The sequence below is a fragment of the Aspergillus tubingensis genome (genome assembly GCF_013340325.1).
Source record: "Aspergillus tubingensis WU-2223L DNA, scaffold_11, whole genome shotgun sequence".
In the NCBI taxonomy this organism is placed as follows: domain Eukaryota; kingdom Fungi; phylum Ascomycota; class Eurotiomycetes; order Eurotiales; family Aspergillaceae; genus Aspergillus; species Aspergillus tubingensis.
In genome coordinates this window covers 826,331-840,904 of record NW_023336285.1, presented here as the reverse complement: position 1 = coordinate 840,904, position 14,574 = coordinate 826,331, and the positions used below count along the sequence as shown (strand labels likewise).

The 14,574-nt window shown below is 50.7% G+C and overlaps 7 protein-coding genes across 7 annotated transcripts; 2 read left to right on the top strand and 5 right to left on the bottom strand.

Moving 5' to 3' along the window:
• Positions 1-756: 756 nt before the first annotated feature.
• AtWU_09624 (putative membrane protein) lies at positions 757-1,598 on the top strand (the record flags this gene model as incomplete). Its single annotated transcript, XM_035504730.1, has 4 exons — positions 757-943; positions 1,013-1,229; positions 1,304-1,437; positions 1,516-1,598. The coding sequence occupies 4 exons, from the start codon at positions 757-759 to the stop codon at positions 1,596-1,598; spliced, it is 621 nt and encodes a 206-aa protein (XP_035360623.1).
• Positions 1,599-1,913: 315 nt separating this feature from the next.
• AtWU_09623 (exosome nuclease subunit RRP6) lies at positions 1,914-4,268 on the bottom strand (the record flags this gene model as incomplete). Its single annotated transcript, XM_035504729.1, has 1 exon — positions 1,914-4,268. The coding sequence occupies one exon, from the start codon at positions 4,266-4,268 to the stop codon at positions 1,914-1,916; it is 2,355 nt and encodes a 784-aa protein (XP_035360622.1).
• Positions 4,269-4,611: 343 nt separating this feature from the next.
• AtWU_09622 (uncharacterized protein) lies at positions 4,612-5,027 on the top strand (the record flags this gene model as incomplete). Its single annotated transcript, XM_035504728.1, has 4 exons — positions 4,612-4,652; positions 4,715-4,752; positions 4,808-4,878; positions 4,935-5,027. 4 exons carry the CDS (start codon positions 4,612-4,614, stop codon positions 5,025-5,027), a joined length of 243 nt encoding a protein of 80 aa, XP_035360621.1.
• A 460-nt stretch (positions 5,028-5,487) lies between these two features.
• On the bottom strand, positions 5,488-7,866 carry AtWU_09621 (phosphatidylinositol N-acetylglucosaminyltransferase subunit Q/GPI1; the record flags this gene model as incomplete). Its single annotated transcript, XM_035504727.1, has 5 exons — positions 5,488-5,832; positions 5,879-5,964; positions 6,017-6,478; positions 6,535-7,669; positions 7,732-7,866. The coding sequence occupies 5 exons, from the start codon at positions 7,864-7,866 to the stop codon at positions 5,488-5,490; spliced, it is 2,163 nt and encodes a 720-aa protein (XP_035360620.1).
• Positions 7,867-7,887: 21 nt separating this feature from the next.
• Positions 7,888-8,340, bottom strand: AtWU_09620 (phosphatidylinositol glycan, class Q; the record flags this gene model as incomplete). The annotated part of the gene is made up of 3 exons (XM_035504726.1): positions 7,888-7,953; positions 8,046-8,138; positions 8,221-8,340. 3 exons carry the CDS (start codon positions 8,338-8,340, stop codon positions 7,888-7,890), a joined length of 279 nt encoding a protein of 92 aa, XP_035360619.1.
• A 460-nt stretch (positions 8,341-8,800) lies between these two features.
• AtWU_09619 (mismatch repair ATPase MSH2) lies at positions 8,801-11,707 on the bottom strand (the record flags this gene model as incomplete). Its single annotated transcript, XM_035504725.1, has 2 exons — positions 8,801-11,611; positions 11,684-11,707. 2 exons carry the CDS (start codon positions 11,705-11,707, stop codon positions 8,801-8,803), a joined length of 2,835 nt encoding a protein of 944 aa, XP_035360618.1.
• Positions 11,708-12,124: 417 nt separating this feature from the next.
• On the bottom strand, positions 12,125-13,600 carry AtWU_09618 (DNA replication factor Cdt1 C-terminal domain-containing protein; the record flags this gene model as incomplete). The annotated part of the gene is made up of 1 exon (XM_035504724.1): positions 12,125-13,600. One exon carries the CDS (start codon positions 13,598-13,600, stop codon positions 12,125-12,127), a length of 1,476 nt encoding a protein of 491 aa, XP_035360617.1.
• Between the last annotated feature and the right edge of the window lie 974 nt (positions 13,601-14,574).

Here is a 14,574-nt window from a genome sequence, read left to right as displayed (position 1 = left end):
GAGGACATGCTGAGGAGATATCCATTATGAAGGTTTCATGACGGTAATCCCCATGAATTGGTCTTGCTGCGTGAGAGAAGTGGAATGTCCCTAAGTACTCTACAGCAGCGTTGAGTGATTGCATCGGAAACAGCCAGACATTGATGTAGGAATAAGAACATCCCGTGGGCGGTTCCCAGGCATGATCAAAGATAGAAGGGGCTAGCAGGTGCTACCACTATTGCTTCTACACTGGGAGAGGAATGTATGTCTTTTGAAAACAATTAAGAGGCGACATCAGGCACATTCTCAATCAGGTGACTATCATAAGGGAAGGGAAAGCATGATTTTAAAAAAGCATACAACCTATCAATCAATACTACTGAAACATATACTACTTCTCCCCGAAAAGTGGACCCCAGGCACCCGAATGGCCATTGAATCTCCCCGAACAAAGCCCTTTCATCCACCGGGCTGTACGAACCCCTGCGCATTCCTGCATGAACCCTAATTTGTATCCGATAAGCTTAAATTCAAATCCTACAATGATGAGATATACATGTCAAAATAGCCCTAAGAGAATACATACAACATCACCCGCAATGCTGGAGAAAAATAAATCGATAGTCCCTCATTTACCCGCAGCTATTCTTTCAGCCGCAATCACATGCAAATTTCCACTTTTACGGAGTTGTATTTCCTCCGTTTCTTCAACACCGCATTCCTCCAATCTCCTCCAATACCACCATCACCACCTTGATACCTCAATCCAACAAAATGTCCTCCCTAAGAACATCCTACCTAGTAGTCTACAACACCATCAACGCCCTCCTCTGGGTCTACATCTTCTCCTCCATCGTCCTCTCCCCCTTCCAATCCCCTCAAACAACCTACGCTACCCTCGAACCCTGGACAAGATGGACCCAAACCATCGCAATTCTTGAAATCCTACATGCTGCATTAGGCAAGTCAAGCCTAATCTCTTACAACCCCCACCACTCACCAAACACCAACAACTAACCGCAAAGAAAAGGCCTAACCCGCTCCCCCATCTTCACAACCTTCACCCAAATCTTCGCCCGCAGCGTCCAAGTCTGGGCCATCAACTACGCCTACCCAGAGACCACCAGTCCCTCGCTAGCATACAAGTACATGCTGCTGGCATGGTCCTTCGCAGATGCAATTCGGTATTCTTATTTTGCGGTCCTAAGTGCCGGTGCGCCTGTGCCGGGGTTGTTGAGGTGGTTGAGGTATGCATGCATGCACTTACACTTCCATTGTGCCCCCCATTCGTATAGATAACGTGACTGAATTACTGGATTAGATACTCCCTCTTCCTGATCCTCTACCCCATCGGCATCGGAAGCGAATGGTGGCTCATGTTCCGGGCGCTGCGCGTTACGAATAGCATCCCTGTTCAGGCGTTGTTCGTTTTCTTTTTGTTTCTTTATGGTCCTGGTGAGTTTTTCCCTTTCTCCTTGTTGATGTCGATTTGTAGGTCGTATGGAAGTGGTGTTGTTGATGAGTTATGTGTAGGTTCGCCCATGATGTATTCGTACATGGTTAAGCAGAGAGGGAAGACTTTGGCTGGTGGTAAGGAGAGGAAGGAGAAGAAGTGAGTTGTTGGTGGGTTAGTTGGATGGGATTAGTGGATCGGTGCTAGGAGAGGCAGGAAAAAACGTTGGTTGGTTATATACTAATACTTCAGGGGATGGATTGGTTGGTGGTATAGTGAGCTACACTACGCTACTGACAACTAGTATTGACGAATAATACGATTGGAACAGACTGGGCTAGATAAAATCGAATTGATTTGAAGTTAGATTCAAAACCGGGTATCGCTATGCATTTATAAACACTATGTCCATGCCCATGCTTTTGCGCACCATTCCTTTGACAAAGAAACAACACTCCTTTCTATCACACTTGAAAAATCACCGGAACGTGAACGCCTTTCCGGCAGTCTCGCGCTTCTGTTTCCGCACTCCCGACGGGGCATCGAGCACCTTCGCATAGGGGTTATAGCGACGCCTCGACGGGAGTCCCGAAGTAGCCTTGGGGTTGGCATTGAAGACAGAAGCAGCAGACTCGTAGTTGAAGGCAGCCTCCTCTTCCTCCTCTTCTCCGTCCTCCTTGGAGGCAGACTCAGGTTGTGCTGCGGCCTTGTTCTTTTTCTCCTTGCGGCGCTGTTTCTTGGATGGCTTATCTTCAATGTCCAACGAGGAGCTGGCGTCCGTGGTGGGGCCATCGATTTCCGAAGAGGCGGACTGCAACTGCTCGACTGTCTCTGCGGGAGCGGCCTTGCGCTTACGCGGACCACCCATTTCCTTGACGGTAAAGTACTTGTTCTCGTCCTCCTCTTTCTTTTCTTCCTTGACGGCGGGAGCAGATGTAGCGGGTTTCGGGGTTTGAGGTTGAGCGGGTGCTAGCTTCTCGCGGGCTTCGGAGACAGTTCTAGGCATAGGTGGGAGAGGGAGGGAGAGACGTAGAGCTTCAGCTGAGGCAACGGCGGAGTATTCAGGGACCGTGGGGGGTTCTTGCGATTCCAGAACGGAGCCCCAGAACTGGGATAACTCGTAACGAGAGACAGTGGGGAGATTGGCCTCTGCTGGGGACTGGGATGCGACATCGACTGCCTGTGTCGCCGGTGCGGCAGGTGTACCCCTGGTTGGCTTGACATACACGTCGCGCCATTCAGGGCCTTCAGCACCCTCATCCTTCGCCTTCTTGATGACTTCCAGAAGGTCTACAGCGCGGTTCTGGACAATTGGCGTCACGGGCGACAATGTCCGGAACAGGGTGCCCAAGTCGAGCGGCATAGTGTGAGCAACCCGAAAGAGAACGTGCTTCGGGAATACACACTGCACGCCTTCATCTTCCTCTCTGGCAACCTCGTCGCGCCATTTATGTACTGCCTTGAACACGGCGAACTGTTCCCGGTTGACCACGATCGAATTGCGTGAAAGGAGGTCGTACCAACCGCCCGGTCCTTGACCAGTAGCAGCATCGTAGACAGGACGCTCGTATATTTGCAGAGCTTCTTTCTTCGACTGCTCCAAGACGTAGTCGACAAGGTTGTTGTCAGGTAGAGAGTTTTCGACAAGTTCGTTGCGAATGTGGTCGTAGATGTGAAGAAGGTAGTGAGTATCGGAGCGAGCGTAGTCGAACATGCCTTCCGGGATCGGTCGAATGCGCCAGTCGGCCATCTGGTAACGTTTATCGGCTTCGAAATTGACAAACTTCTGCAGCAAGAACTTCAAACTGCGCTTCGGGTAGTTCAACGCGCACGCAGCGTGATATGTATCGAACATGCCAACGACATACAGCCCCAAGTCGCGCTGAAGCCAAATGATATCCATCGAGGAACCGTGAAGCACCTTAAGAATGTTGGGATCCGTGAACACTTCGTTGAGAACCTGCAGCTCCTCCCTCCACGGCTTAAGCGTATCGACAACCCAATCCTTATCCCGAGTGCTAATCTGCATCAAAGAAACAAGACCCTGGTATGAGTGCACATCGTGATGCTCCAAATCAATCGCAATCTCCTTCGCAGCCTTAAGCTCCTCCAGCATCTCCTTCACACCTTCCTGAGTATCCACAAAAGTCGCCTTTGTCGACTCCCACGGCTGATAATCCACAGGCGGCGAAACACTGTACGACGAAGCGGGGTACTTCGCGGCACGGATCTCCGTCTCGTATGGGTTGACATATCCGACCGCAGAATCGGACAATTTCAACGAGTCTTTCAACGAAACGACAGCATGGGGCTTCGTCTTAAGCAGCGGCTTGAAGGGCGCGGTATCGGTGTTATCGGCCTTGCGCTCAAACAGCAATTGCGGCTTCGGGATCTTCGACGGGCCGTAGTCGTAGATGGTCGGGAATTTGGCGGGTTGCTTCTTCGCGGCCTTCGCAGCGGCAGCGGCAGCCTGATCTTGTTGCGACGGGCTCAGCTTCTTAATAACACCAGTGAATTCATCCAAGCACGCGTCGGCCTTTTCCAAAAGCGCATCGATAACATCCACGACACCGCGCCAATTGTCTTCGAGGGAATCTTCGTCGTCCAAAGTCGGCGCTGAAATATCGGTCCCGGCGGTGGCGGCTTTCAGGATGGACGAAGTGAGCGACAAGAGTCGGTTGCTCTGCTCGTCCAGGGAATCGGAGACCTCTGCGTTAGAGGTGCGATGGAAATCGAGATCTTCGGCTGAAAGTTGACCGGCGGTGCGCGTCACCTGCATCAGGGACGACTGCACCTGTTGCTGTAACGAACCGAAATCTGCTGTGGAATCCATGTTGAGAAGCAGAGACCAGACAGACAAACCCGTTGGACTCTGGCGGCAGCAGCAATGGGGAGTGGACTTGTCTTTCCTGGATAAGAAAAAAAAGCAGTCGGAGGTGGAGAAAATCGTCGCGCCGGTTGATACTGACCGCCTGCTTGAATAGTACTAGTGATCATCACGAGTGATCTCGAAGATGGATTACATAAGGTGCAATGAAGATGATCTCAACTGGAAAGCAGGTTTCATTTACATGCACTCGAAGATATCAGCATCTAGTCATAGACAAGAAATAGATTCATCTATCTCATACCTTTGATTATCTGTGGAAGAAATTGTCCGATTCATCCGACCCAAGATGTCAGCATCAATCGCCCCCGAGTGCAATGATATCAAAGAGTACGACTCCTTCACCAGCACACCTCGACACATATCTTATCTCCAACTAACAATTTGAGTAGAAAATATGACACATGCTTCTTAAAATGGTACAGCGAAAGTAAGTCTCATGTCTCTTACACCAAGTAAGCACATAACTCACCAAAAACCCGCAGAGTACCTCCGTGGCAACACCGCCTCTAATGATTGCGACGAGCTTTTCAAAAAGTACAGGGCTTGTCTGAATGTATGGCCCAGCTGAAACCAGCTCTCAAAAGTTACCTAACTAATCTTATCTAAAAGCTCGCACTGAAAGAACGGGGTATCGACACCATGCTTGATGATGCTCGCAAGAGTGCGAAGGAGAGCGAAGCTGAATACACGCGGAAAAGCTGATGCGTTGTGTTCACGATTTTTTATCAATCTTTTCTTTCGTTTCATTTCGTTCCTCTTTCGATGTTTTTATCTTGCATTAGAGATGTTGGTTACGATGGACCTCTCCTCTCCGACGACATAGGGTTGGTCCAGGAATCCCGCCCAGCGAAGCATTCATCTCATCTCATCTTATTTTGTGCTGTATCGGACTCTCCTATCGGGTGTTTCATTTTCGAGAGAAGACGAGTCTACGATTGTATTATTAACACATGTCATTCTGGCGTTTTGGGTGCATCTCTCTAGACACTTTTGCTATCATGGCGGGAGTTCTAACTGTGGTATCGAGCAATACTGTATCTAGCTAGGTTGTACTATATATGAAGCATACACTGAAGGTTAAAGCTTGATCTTGCAACCCGTCTCTATATCGTGTATCAACATTATATACTAGATTATTATCTAATGCGACATGAATCATATACTATCGATGCCCTCGCCTCCTCAATTCGCCTTGGCCAAACGCCCCTGGAACCTTCAGTATCCCATTCGCTGCAGTTCCCATGCCTCCAACCATGGACGAGGAACTGCTGCTGCTACTACTGGTCTTGCGAGGCTGTGTCAGCATCGACCATACCTCAGTCATGCTCGCCCGGCGCGCAGGAAGCATGCTGTACTGCATGCCGTACAGATTGCGGCGGTGGATGGGAGGCACAAAGCGGCCGGTCACAAGGCAGAAGATGACTTGTGGGGAAAGATAGTGTTTCCGTAGGCGATGACCCAGTTGGAAGTACTGATCAAACATGGCACGAAGAGTAAGAGGGATAGACTGTTCAGGTTAGCATTTGACGGCTCAGTGGAAATTGGCTGCTAACCTCAAGGTGAATATAAGGCACACTGACGCTCGACTTGCTAGTCGAGGACTTGTCGTGCTCTTCACGAAGCTCGAAATGTATCCCACCTGAGAATGCTATTAGTTAGTTGGCCTTCGATGAGAGGTGAACGTAACGCACCTGGCAGTCTCCGTGAGTCCTTGACTCTGAGCATCAGTGCAAAAAGCGGGAAATGATTCAAGAATGCCAAGCAGGTATCGAGAGCTGCCTTAAGCGAAATGATCAACATCCGCGCGCTCGCGAAGGCGAGATAGAAGACGATAACCGTGGGTAGGAGGAAGAAAAGAACGGTGAACAAGATGGTCCCAAGAAGTAGTTGGTCAAGATCATAATCGCATGAATCTATACGGTTGCGAAGCACGTTTCGCTTCTTGCCGCGGAAAAGATGGAAAAGCGAGATAATGATGGTAAGTTGCCAGTTAAAAATCCGGGCAGAAGCGATGTAGAAAGAGTAGATATGCACTGTCAAAATAGATATGAGGTCGGAAAACAGGGCAATTGGCATACTTGCCCCGGCGAAACTGGAACAGCCGACAACGTAAATGATATGTGGTAGGTAAGGTTGCAAGTTGGCAATGCAAGCTATGGTTTAATTAGCCCAAAATAAAACATTAAGAGGACTGGGAATCCAAGCTTACCCGCCCAATTTTCTATGACCCACAAGAAAAGGTCACCTAAGAACGCGGCGAGTTCGTTATTGAGCTTAAGACCAGCCGGCCAGTCCATGAGCCAGGAAATAGTACCCTGTAGCCCTTCCACTGTATAGCCTGTCAAGATGAAACTGATCTGAAAGGCGACCCAGTTGGCATTGTCGATAATGTATGACCCCAGTGCAATTCCAATAATCACATCGTTGGCGACAAGCCACAAGCTGTTGTAGAAGCGAATATAGTCCGGATGACTCGTAGTCACACTCTCCCAATTATCTTTTCTCTGGCGTAGTTTCACATATTGTATGGGCCAGTAACAGAACTGCTGTAATCGAATATCTACCTGCTGAGCTGTCGCAGATATGTCTTTCAGAGCAGCGGCATCAGGACGAGCGCGCCATTCGAGAATCTGCAGGACAATCTCTGCAATCGTGCGATGGAAAACAAGCCCAACAATGAATATGCGGGTAATTACAGGCCAGATCCACTGCCAGAAGACATAGGAAACGCCGAGAACGAAGAGATCCCACAGCGTAGTAGCGGATTCTACAACCCGCTCCCCAACACTCATGCTTCTCTTGACACGGATGCCTATCAAATGGCTATTCTTCTCCATAAGCTTCCCCATCTCATAAGCGCAGTTGACCTGGTTGATGATGAGGGGGAGTGCCTGTTCTTTAGACGACGGAACATGCTTGACTACCGTGTGGAGCTTCAACTTCTCCACCAGCATTCCAGCTTGAGCCTTGTCCGACTCCTCTTCGGTATCAATCTTGTCGGATACAGCATCTGACTTATCCGAGCCAAACACCTTGTCGCCCAATGCCAGAGAGATCGGTTCCAGAGACATGTATTCCATCCTGGTCGGATGGGGCCGATGAAACATGATAACCTGGACAGACAGATTTGTTTCCGGCGGACAGAAGATCCGAGGGACCTTGCCTGACGAACTCGTAGTAACATAAAGATGGGACGGATTGAAAGCCGTTGGCGGATCTGGCGAATTAGTCGATCCTAGGACATGCATAGCCGAACGTCCACATAGAGCGAATATGCGCACGATAGGATGGGGGCTATTGCGGAAAAGTATCCCCGCCCGCAAAGCGTTGTCGACATTCCGGGGCTATCGGCCAAATGTTAGCTGCCTCTCGCTCCCAGCATGAACACAGTATAACCCAGTTTTACCTCCACATCTTCCAAGACCGTCAAAACGAAAAAGTCCACCTCTGAATTCCGCCATCCAACAATCACTCCTGGCGACGATGACCGGGGAAGATCGTATGGCCAAAATACCCGTAGCAACCCATCGCTCATGAGCATGTTGACATCCTCCAACCGCGATTAAAAGGAGCCTCGACGGCGTAGTTGTTCGCGCGCAGAGACGCCCAGGTGCACGTATCGAGGGTGCTAATCAAGAATATCAGCCTTGTTCGAGATGTCATAGCTGTACGGCCGTTCCGCAACAGCACGGCAAGCCAGCCACCGCGATAGTAGCATACCAATTCACCCTCAGTCGCAGCTATATGGTTGATGGGAAGCACGAGAAGGAAGAAGAATACTGATAAGAGGAGGAAACCCTTGGCGGTCCGTGTCTATAGTCGAGGGAGATGTTAGCCCGTCCGTTGTTCAGTTACCGCGATTGCGCGAAGGAACAGGTAGCAGAACGAAGCATACCACAACGCCGTGATCCCAGGCGAATATAGCCAATTCGTATAGGCGAGTAACAAGATCCCACCTCGCGGTGATGTAGCCCGCTACGAAGATACCGAGAGTGAGGATGGAAAAGGGGTGCATGAATCAAGCTGTCCGGCGGGTGGTCGCTTCAGTTTGCGCGCATTGCTGAGGGGAATGAAGAGGGCTGGAAGCGGAAGCGAAATTGCCGAAAAAGAGTGACGATCACACAAGACAGGCTGACAAGTCATACAAGAGGAGATCAAAGACAATGAGAGCTTCTCAATCAACCGGCAAGCTGGAAGTCTCAAGGCACGGAGTGGGCGATGGGGAAGATGCGGACCGCAACCCTGAGGCGTCTAGATCTCCGCGGTCCCACGTGACTGGGTATACATATATGCTACTACACAGTACGATGTAGATGAAGATTTGAGGCATGCTTTTGCATTGTGCGCCTTAAACTAAATTTAACAAAGAAATTCTTCTAGACATTTACCCTTTGACCCATGCCAACATACAAATAATCCCATTCCGAACTCCCAGACGCTATAAACCCGAATGGCAGCAAACTCATACCCATGACTTACAGAGCTTTAATACCCTGGAACACTTTGTTCGCTTGTAACTTCGGATCACTGTTGACAAGGTCGCGCATGATCTGGCGCTTTTCTTCAACCGTCAGGTCCTTGCCGGGTGCCTCGATTGCTTCCTTCCACTTCAGCAACATGTCCTTGAGGAGGGCACTTCCCTCCTCAACTTCTTCCTGCGAGTACTTGTCAAGTGACATGTTGGACTCTTGTCCCTGTGCTCCGGAGGAAGTGAAGTCCTCAAGCTCGTCTGCCTTCTGTCGCGCCATGTTGACCACCTTCTCCGGGAAGCGGACCAATTCAGCGACGTGAATACCGAATGACTGGTCACAGATGCCCGGTTCGACGCGGTACAGTAGCGTGACCTGGTCCCGCTTCGAATCTTTGCTCTCCTCATCGCCTGTGCCATCACCAATGAAAGCCACTACATGTAGGTTCTTGGCCGACTTGGGGTAGCGATCGGCCAGGGCCGTCAATTCGTGGAAGTGAGTTGCAAATAGGCCGAAACAGCGAATCTCGGTGACGATGTGCTCTGAGATAGCCCATGCAAGGCCGAAACCATCGTATGTGCTCGTTCCGCGACCAAGTTCATCGATGATGATCAAGGACTCCGAGGTCGCGGACTTGAGGATGTTTGAGGTTTCAAGCATCTCGGCCATGAAAGTCGACACACCCTTGAGCTGCGAGTCACTCGCACCAACACGAGCAAGGATACAGTCGAATATAGTCAGCTCCGCCTCGGAGCAGGGGACGAAACAGCCCGTCTGAGCCATCAGCGCAACGACGCCAATCTGTCGGATATAGGTCGATTTACCACCCATGTTGGGACCGGTAATGATCAGGAAGGAAGACTCATCACGAATGAGCGACACGTCGTTGGTGATGAATGAAATATCATCCTGCATTTCCATGCAGGGATGCCGCGCCTCCTTCAGAATTGTGTTTCCAGTACCGCGCGGGTGAATTTTGGGGCGGACATAGGGCGTAGGGGCGTGTACTGCACAATGCGCGAAGCTCACAATAACATCGAGATGAGCTAGAACGCCAGCAAGCTGCTCCAGGACAGGGCAGTAGGAAGCAGCTACACCAACAACCTCGCTAACCAGACCAGTCTGGGTGCGGTTGTAGTTGGAAGACAGCTGATCATGCTCGCGACGGAGCGCTTGCATTGTTGAAGTCGTAAAGTAGACACCGTTCTTCTGAGTTGAGCACTCCTGGTACTCTCTCTTGTTACGGATACAGCCTGCCTCGTTGCGAGTCAGTCGGAAGCACCAGCCATGCACACGATGGTTCTCCAAGAACAGCTTCTTGTCGACTTCTTGGTCCAGATCCCGGCCCACGCGACGGTGTTCCGAGTCCATATCGTGACGCAGCTTATCCAACTTCTTGCGAATGATGCGCAAGCTCTCGTCGAACTCCGGCTTGATAATGAACTCGTGGTTCTCCAACGCATCTAAGTCCACCGTCGTCTCAACCATCTCCTCCAGCTTTGCCAAGTTATCCGAATGGCTGCGCAGCTTAGACGTATACTCCGCTTCCAGAGGAGTCTGATACTGCTCATCCATCACATTCTCCAGCGACGCAACAAAGCCCGGCAGGCGAATGGCGACTTGATACACACGCACGACATCCTCCAATGTCGCCTGTTTCCTCTGGAATCGCTTCGCCAAGCGATACAAATCCGGGATCGAGCGCAGATGCTCCTCCTGCATCGTCTGCCGAAGCTCCGTGTCCATCACAAACGACTCCACCAGCTGCTGTCTCTTCTCAATCTCAGCCTTATCCATCAACGGCTGCTTCAACCACTGCGCCAGCAACCTGCTTCCTACCGGCGTCTTACAATGATTCAGCAACCCGAACAGACTCATCGACTTAGATCCGTCCCGCGGACCCGGCATGAGATTCAAAGCCCGCAGCGCCGACGAATCCAGCTTCATGAACTGCGACAAATCATGCTGATACAGACGATACTGACCGAAGTTGGACGGATCCGTCATAACGCCGAGATACTTTATCAGCGCCGCCGCGGAACCCATCGCCAACTTCAGCTCAGTCTGCGGCAGCGTCCCCGCAGACCTCTCATCCCTCAACAACCTCGTCAAATCCTGCTCGATATCTCTGACCCCAAAGTCACCACTCTGCCTCTCCGACACTGCAATCCCACAACTGTCCATAATATTCCTCACCTTCCCCAGCTCCACATCCTTCCTCCCGGCATCCATCTGCACAAGACACTCCTTCACTCCCAACTGAATCACCAACGACTCCAGATTCGAATAGACATCATTATCCAAGAACTCACTCACTCCAAGCTCCCTAACACTCGCATCCGCAAAACAAACCCCCACACTCCTCGCCTCTCCAGCCTTCGCGGATATTTTCACAGCCAGAATGATCGGCGCCCCGGCCTCGATATTCAATCCACCCACACTCCCCAATTCTTCTTCCACATCCTGCAAGTTACCGGGACTAGCCTGCTTAATGAGTTTCCACTGTCCGCCGCGCCCGCTCGCAGAGCCCCAGATCTCCACTCGCCGATTGAGCCGGAATAGTGCCTCACGCAGGAAATTGCGGAATACAGTCACGCTCATCGTCACGGAGGGCAGGCCGCCTGTGTCGCTGCGGCCTAGGTTGCGGATCACAGAGGTTGTTTTGTAAACGGTGCGAGCGATGAACTCGGCTTCGGCGCCGTGGGCGGAGTACCAGTCTCCGCGGTCGAAAACTCGAATCGTCTCATTGTTGTTGTCGTTGTCGGAGGAGGAGGAAATGGAGCGGTAGAAGCGGATGAAGCCGACTTCGTCGTCCACCTAGACAGTACAATTAGTCCAATGTTAGCCAATTTCATTTTTCCTTAATTGCCTAAAAAGGCCTGAGCTTACCTTGAGATCTGGTCGAGATGACATGGTGCTATAGTCTATCTCCAACGAGGAAAGAGACTTGTGCGCCTGCTTGTCGGTCGTTGGAGGGATGGGCTCAAAGCTAAGCTGCGGATAGTTGATAGTTGATAGGTATGGCCGCCGACGCGCTGCGGGAAACGCGGTCACGTGTATACGCGTCCGCGCGCCGGGTTAATTAAGGGATCTGCTGCCTGAGGTATGGACATGAAGATGGGGAAAGAATACACTTGGATATACGGATAGGAAAAGCACAGAGTCATAGTCTTATAAGTTGTTTTTATACTATCATTACATACATATGCTAATGCTACATACCGCTAACAATGCAATCATAATGCCGGAGGCATACCAGGCCACCCGGATGAGGTATCAAACAGAACATCCATCCAAACGAAAGACACAGCTGTATCCAACGTAACCATATCAAGCAGCAGAAGCAACAGTCTTCTGCGCCTCAGACCCTTCCCAGCCAAGCTTCAACTGGGTCACCTTGGCTCCAATCTCCTTAGGCTGGACATCCGCACATGACTTAAGAACCACAGACTTCATCTGATTCACCGTGACGAGATTCACCCACCCCCCGGCAACATCCTCCCGGGCCAGAATCTCCAAACAAATCTCCACCTCCTGCTGGGAAATCGGACTCCGCACAGAATCCCGGACGTGCTGCGCAATCATCTCGATCCGGAACGGCGTCCGCTGCGCAGCCATCACGGCCTTCGCTCCGGTCCCGACATACCCAGCAGGTCTGAGCAGCGCCAAAACCCCCGCGACCTCCTCCACGCGCTCCGCAGCTGCCCTCCTTAGCAGCTCCTCCTTCGACGGCGGCGGCGGCAATGTCGCCTGTCGCAGCTGCTTATCCTTTATGCGCTCCAGCAGTCCCTTCCGGCGCGTACTTGCCGCATCGATCGGTTTCTCTGGCACATCTTCCTTCCCATCCGCACGTAACTTCTCCGTCTTCAGTCGAATCACTCCGCCCCTCAAGTCCTGCAACCGTTGCTGTCCCTTCCGGAACGTGGTGAACGGTGTCAACGACTCTTGGATCGTCGCAACGCCCAGCGTGTTGACGAAGTCCACCCTCGATTCGTCTCCGTCCACTGCATCCAATGCCTTCTCCCAGAGCAGATCTACGCTCTGCTCAAACCGCTCCTGCAATTCGTTCTCGCTCGTCCGCTCCTCGCCATCCCGTACAATTCGCTCCAAGCACACCCTTCCCAGCCCATAATTCGCGATCCGATATGCGGGAAACGCTGTCGATGATGGCTCCTGGTCCAGAATCCAAATGAGTCGTTGCAGATCCTTAATTACCACCTTCCGCTTCTTCCAAAGTCGTTCAATGGTAGGGAGCAGTTCTCTCAGGTCGGCAGGGGCAGTAACACCATTGTGCATAGCATGAAGCGCAACAGCCTTCAGGAACGCTCCATGCAGGTTTACGAGATCCTCCACACATGCTGCACGACGATTCACAGGAGCTGGCTTTGTGGTTGTCTTCCTAGCACCTGCGCGCTTCGAGGGAGTACTCGGCGGCTGCTCAGGAACAGCAGTAGCAGCCGAGCCGCTCCTCCTCACTGACACCGAAGACCGTGCATAATGTCCACTTCTAGGCGTATTCAAGGTCAATTCTCCCAATCGAAGAGACTTGGAAGGTGTGACTGCATCCGTGCTTTCCACTCCTTGAGGGCCCCGGCAGTCGACGTTTTCGAGCTCGACCAACTTGCGTTTCTTGGAAGGCGTGACCGGGACATTTGTCGTCGTTGTCGTAGCGGGCTTCTTAATATCCGATAAGGAGGAAGGAGCTACAACGCCGGGCTTAGTTGCTCTTGCGAAGCTCTGGATGCCCGGTTGCTGCTGCTGTTGCAGGCCTCGGGCTGCCTGCCTTGTGGAATAAGTGCGCGGCATCGCGGTTTCCGATTATTAAATGAGGAAATTAAGGGATAGGAATCCTATTGGCGTATCATAGAGTAAGTATTAAACAATTAGACCCTTAAGATAAGATAGGATAAAAGTAGTAGTGGTGTATGTATGGAAAGTCTGGGGAAGAGAGAAAGAAGATAATATGAGTGTTAGAGAAAATCCACTAAAACGGGGAATGATCATTCTTTTTTCTTTAAGGGATGGGACAAATGGATGGGTAACAGCGGGTAGCGTGGATTTTAGGTGGAGTTCACGCGCGACGCGATCAAGGCGCGTCTGGTGTCTTTGGCGTATCCGTGTTGGCCGGAAAGGGTAATATTAGTTTTTTGAGTTGGAACTTTAGCTGCGGGTCATGATCACATTGACTTTTGATGAGTGCAGAAAGAGAATTATATCATTGATTCACTCGAGAGAGATTGTTGTTCTCTCGATATTAGCCATACTTCCTTGGTCATATATGAATAGAATGAATGTTGATACTTCTCAGTCTCTACAGCAATAATCAGTCTCGGAATGCAGCATACCGTAACCCCCCGCACTGTAGTCTAGACTAAGTCCTGCAAATTGGGGACGGAGGTATGCTCTAGAACGTTGCTCCCTCTCTCTCCACTATTTTTGCACTTTGGTTGGGTAGTTGGCTAGACTGTAGTCATCTAACCTTACTGACTAGATCATACTCTGGCTCCGCACACTACGTAACTATTCCACTAAATCGTATTCCAACCTATACAGACACCAATATTCAGGAATAGGGAGAAGATGGCAAATTAATGCATCATTCATTAACATAACACCATCACCTTAACCCAGATATACGTAGTTAAGTACATAAACAACATATCCAGACAAGACGCAACTCGTCATTCTTATCATCAGAATAATTATAAAAGTAGAAGAACGATGCATATTAAAACAGCATCAGCATCATCATAAAGCCCAGCCCAGCTAAGCCTCATTTT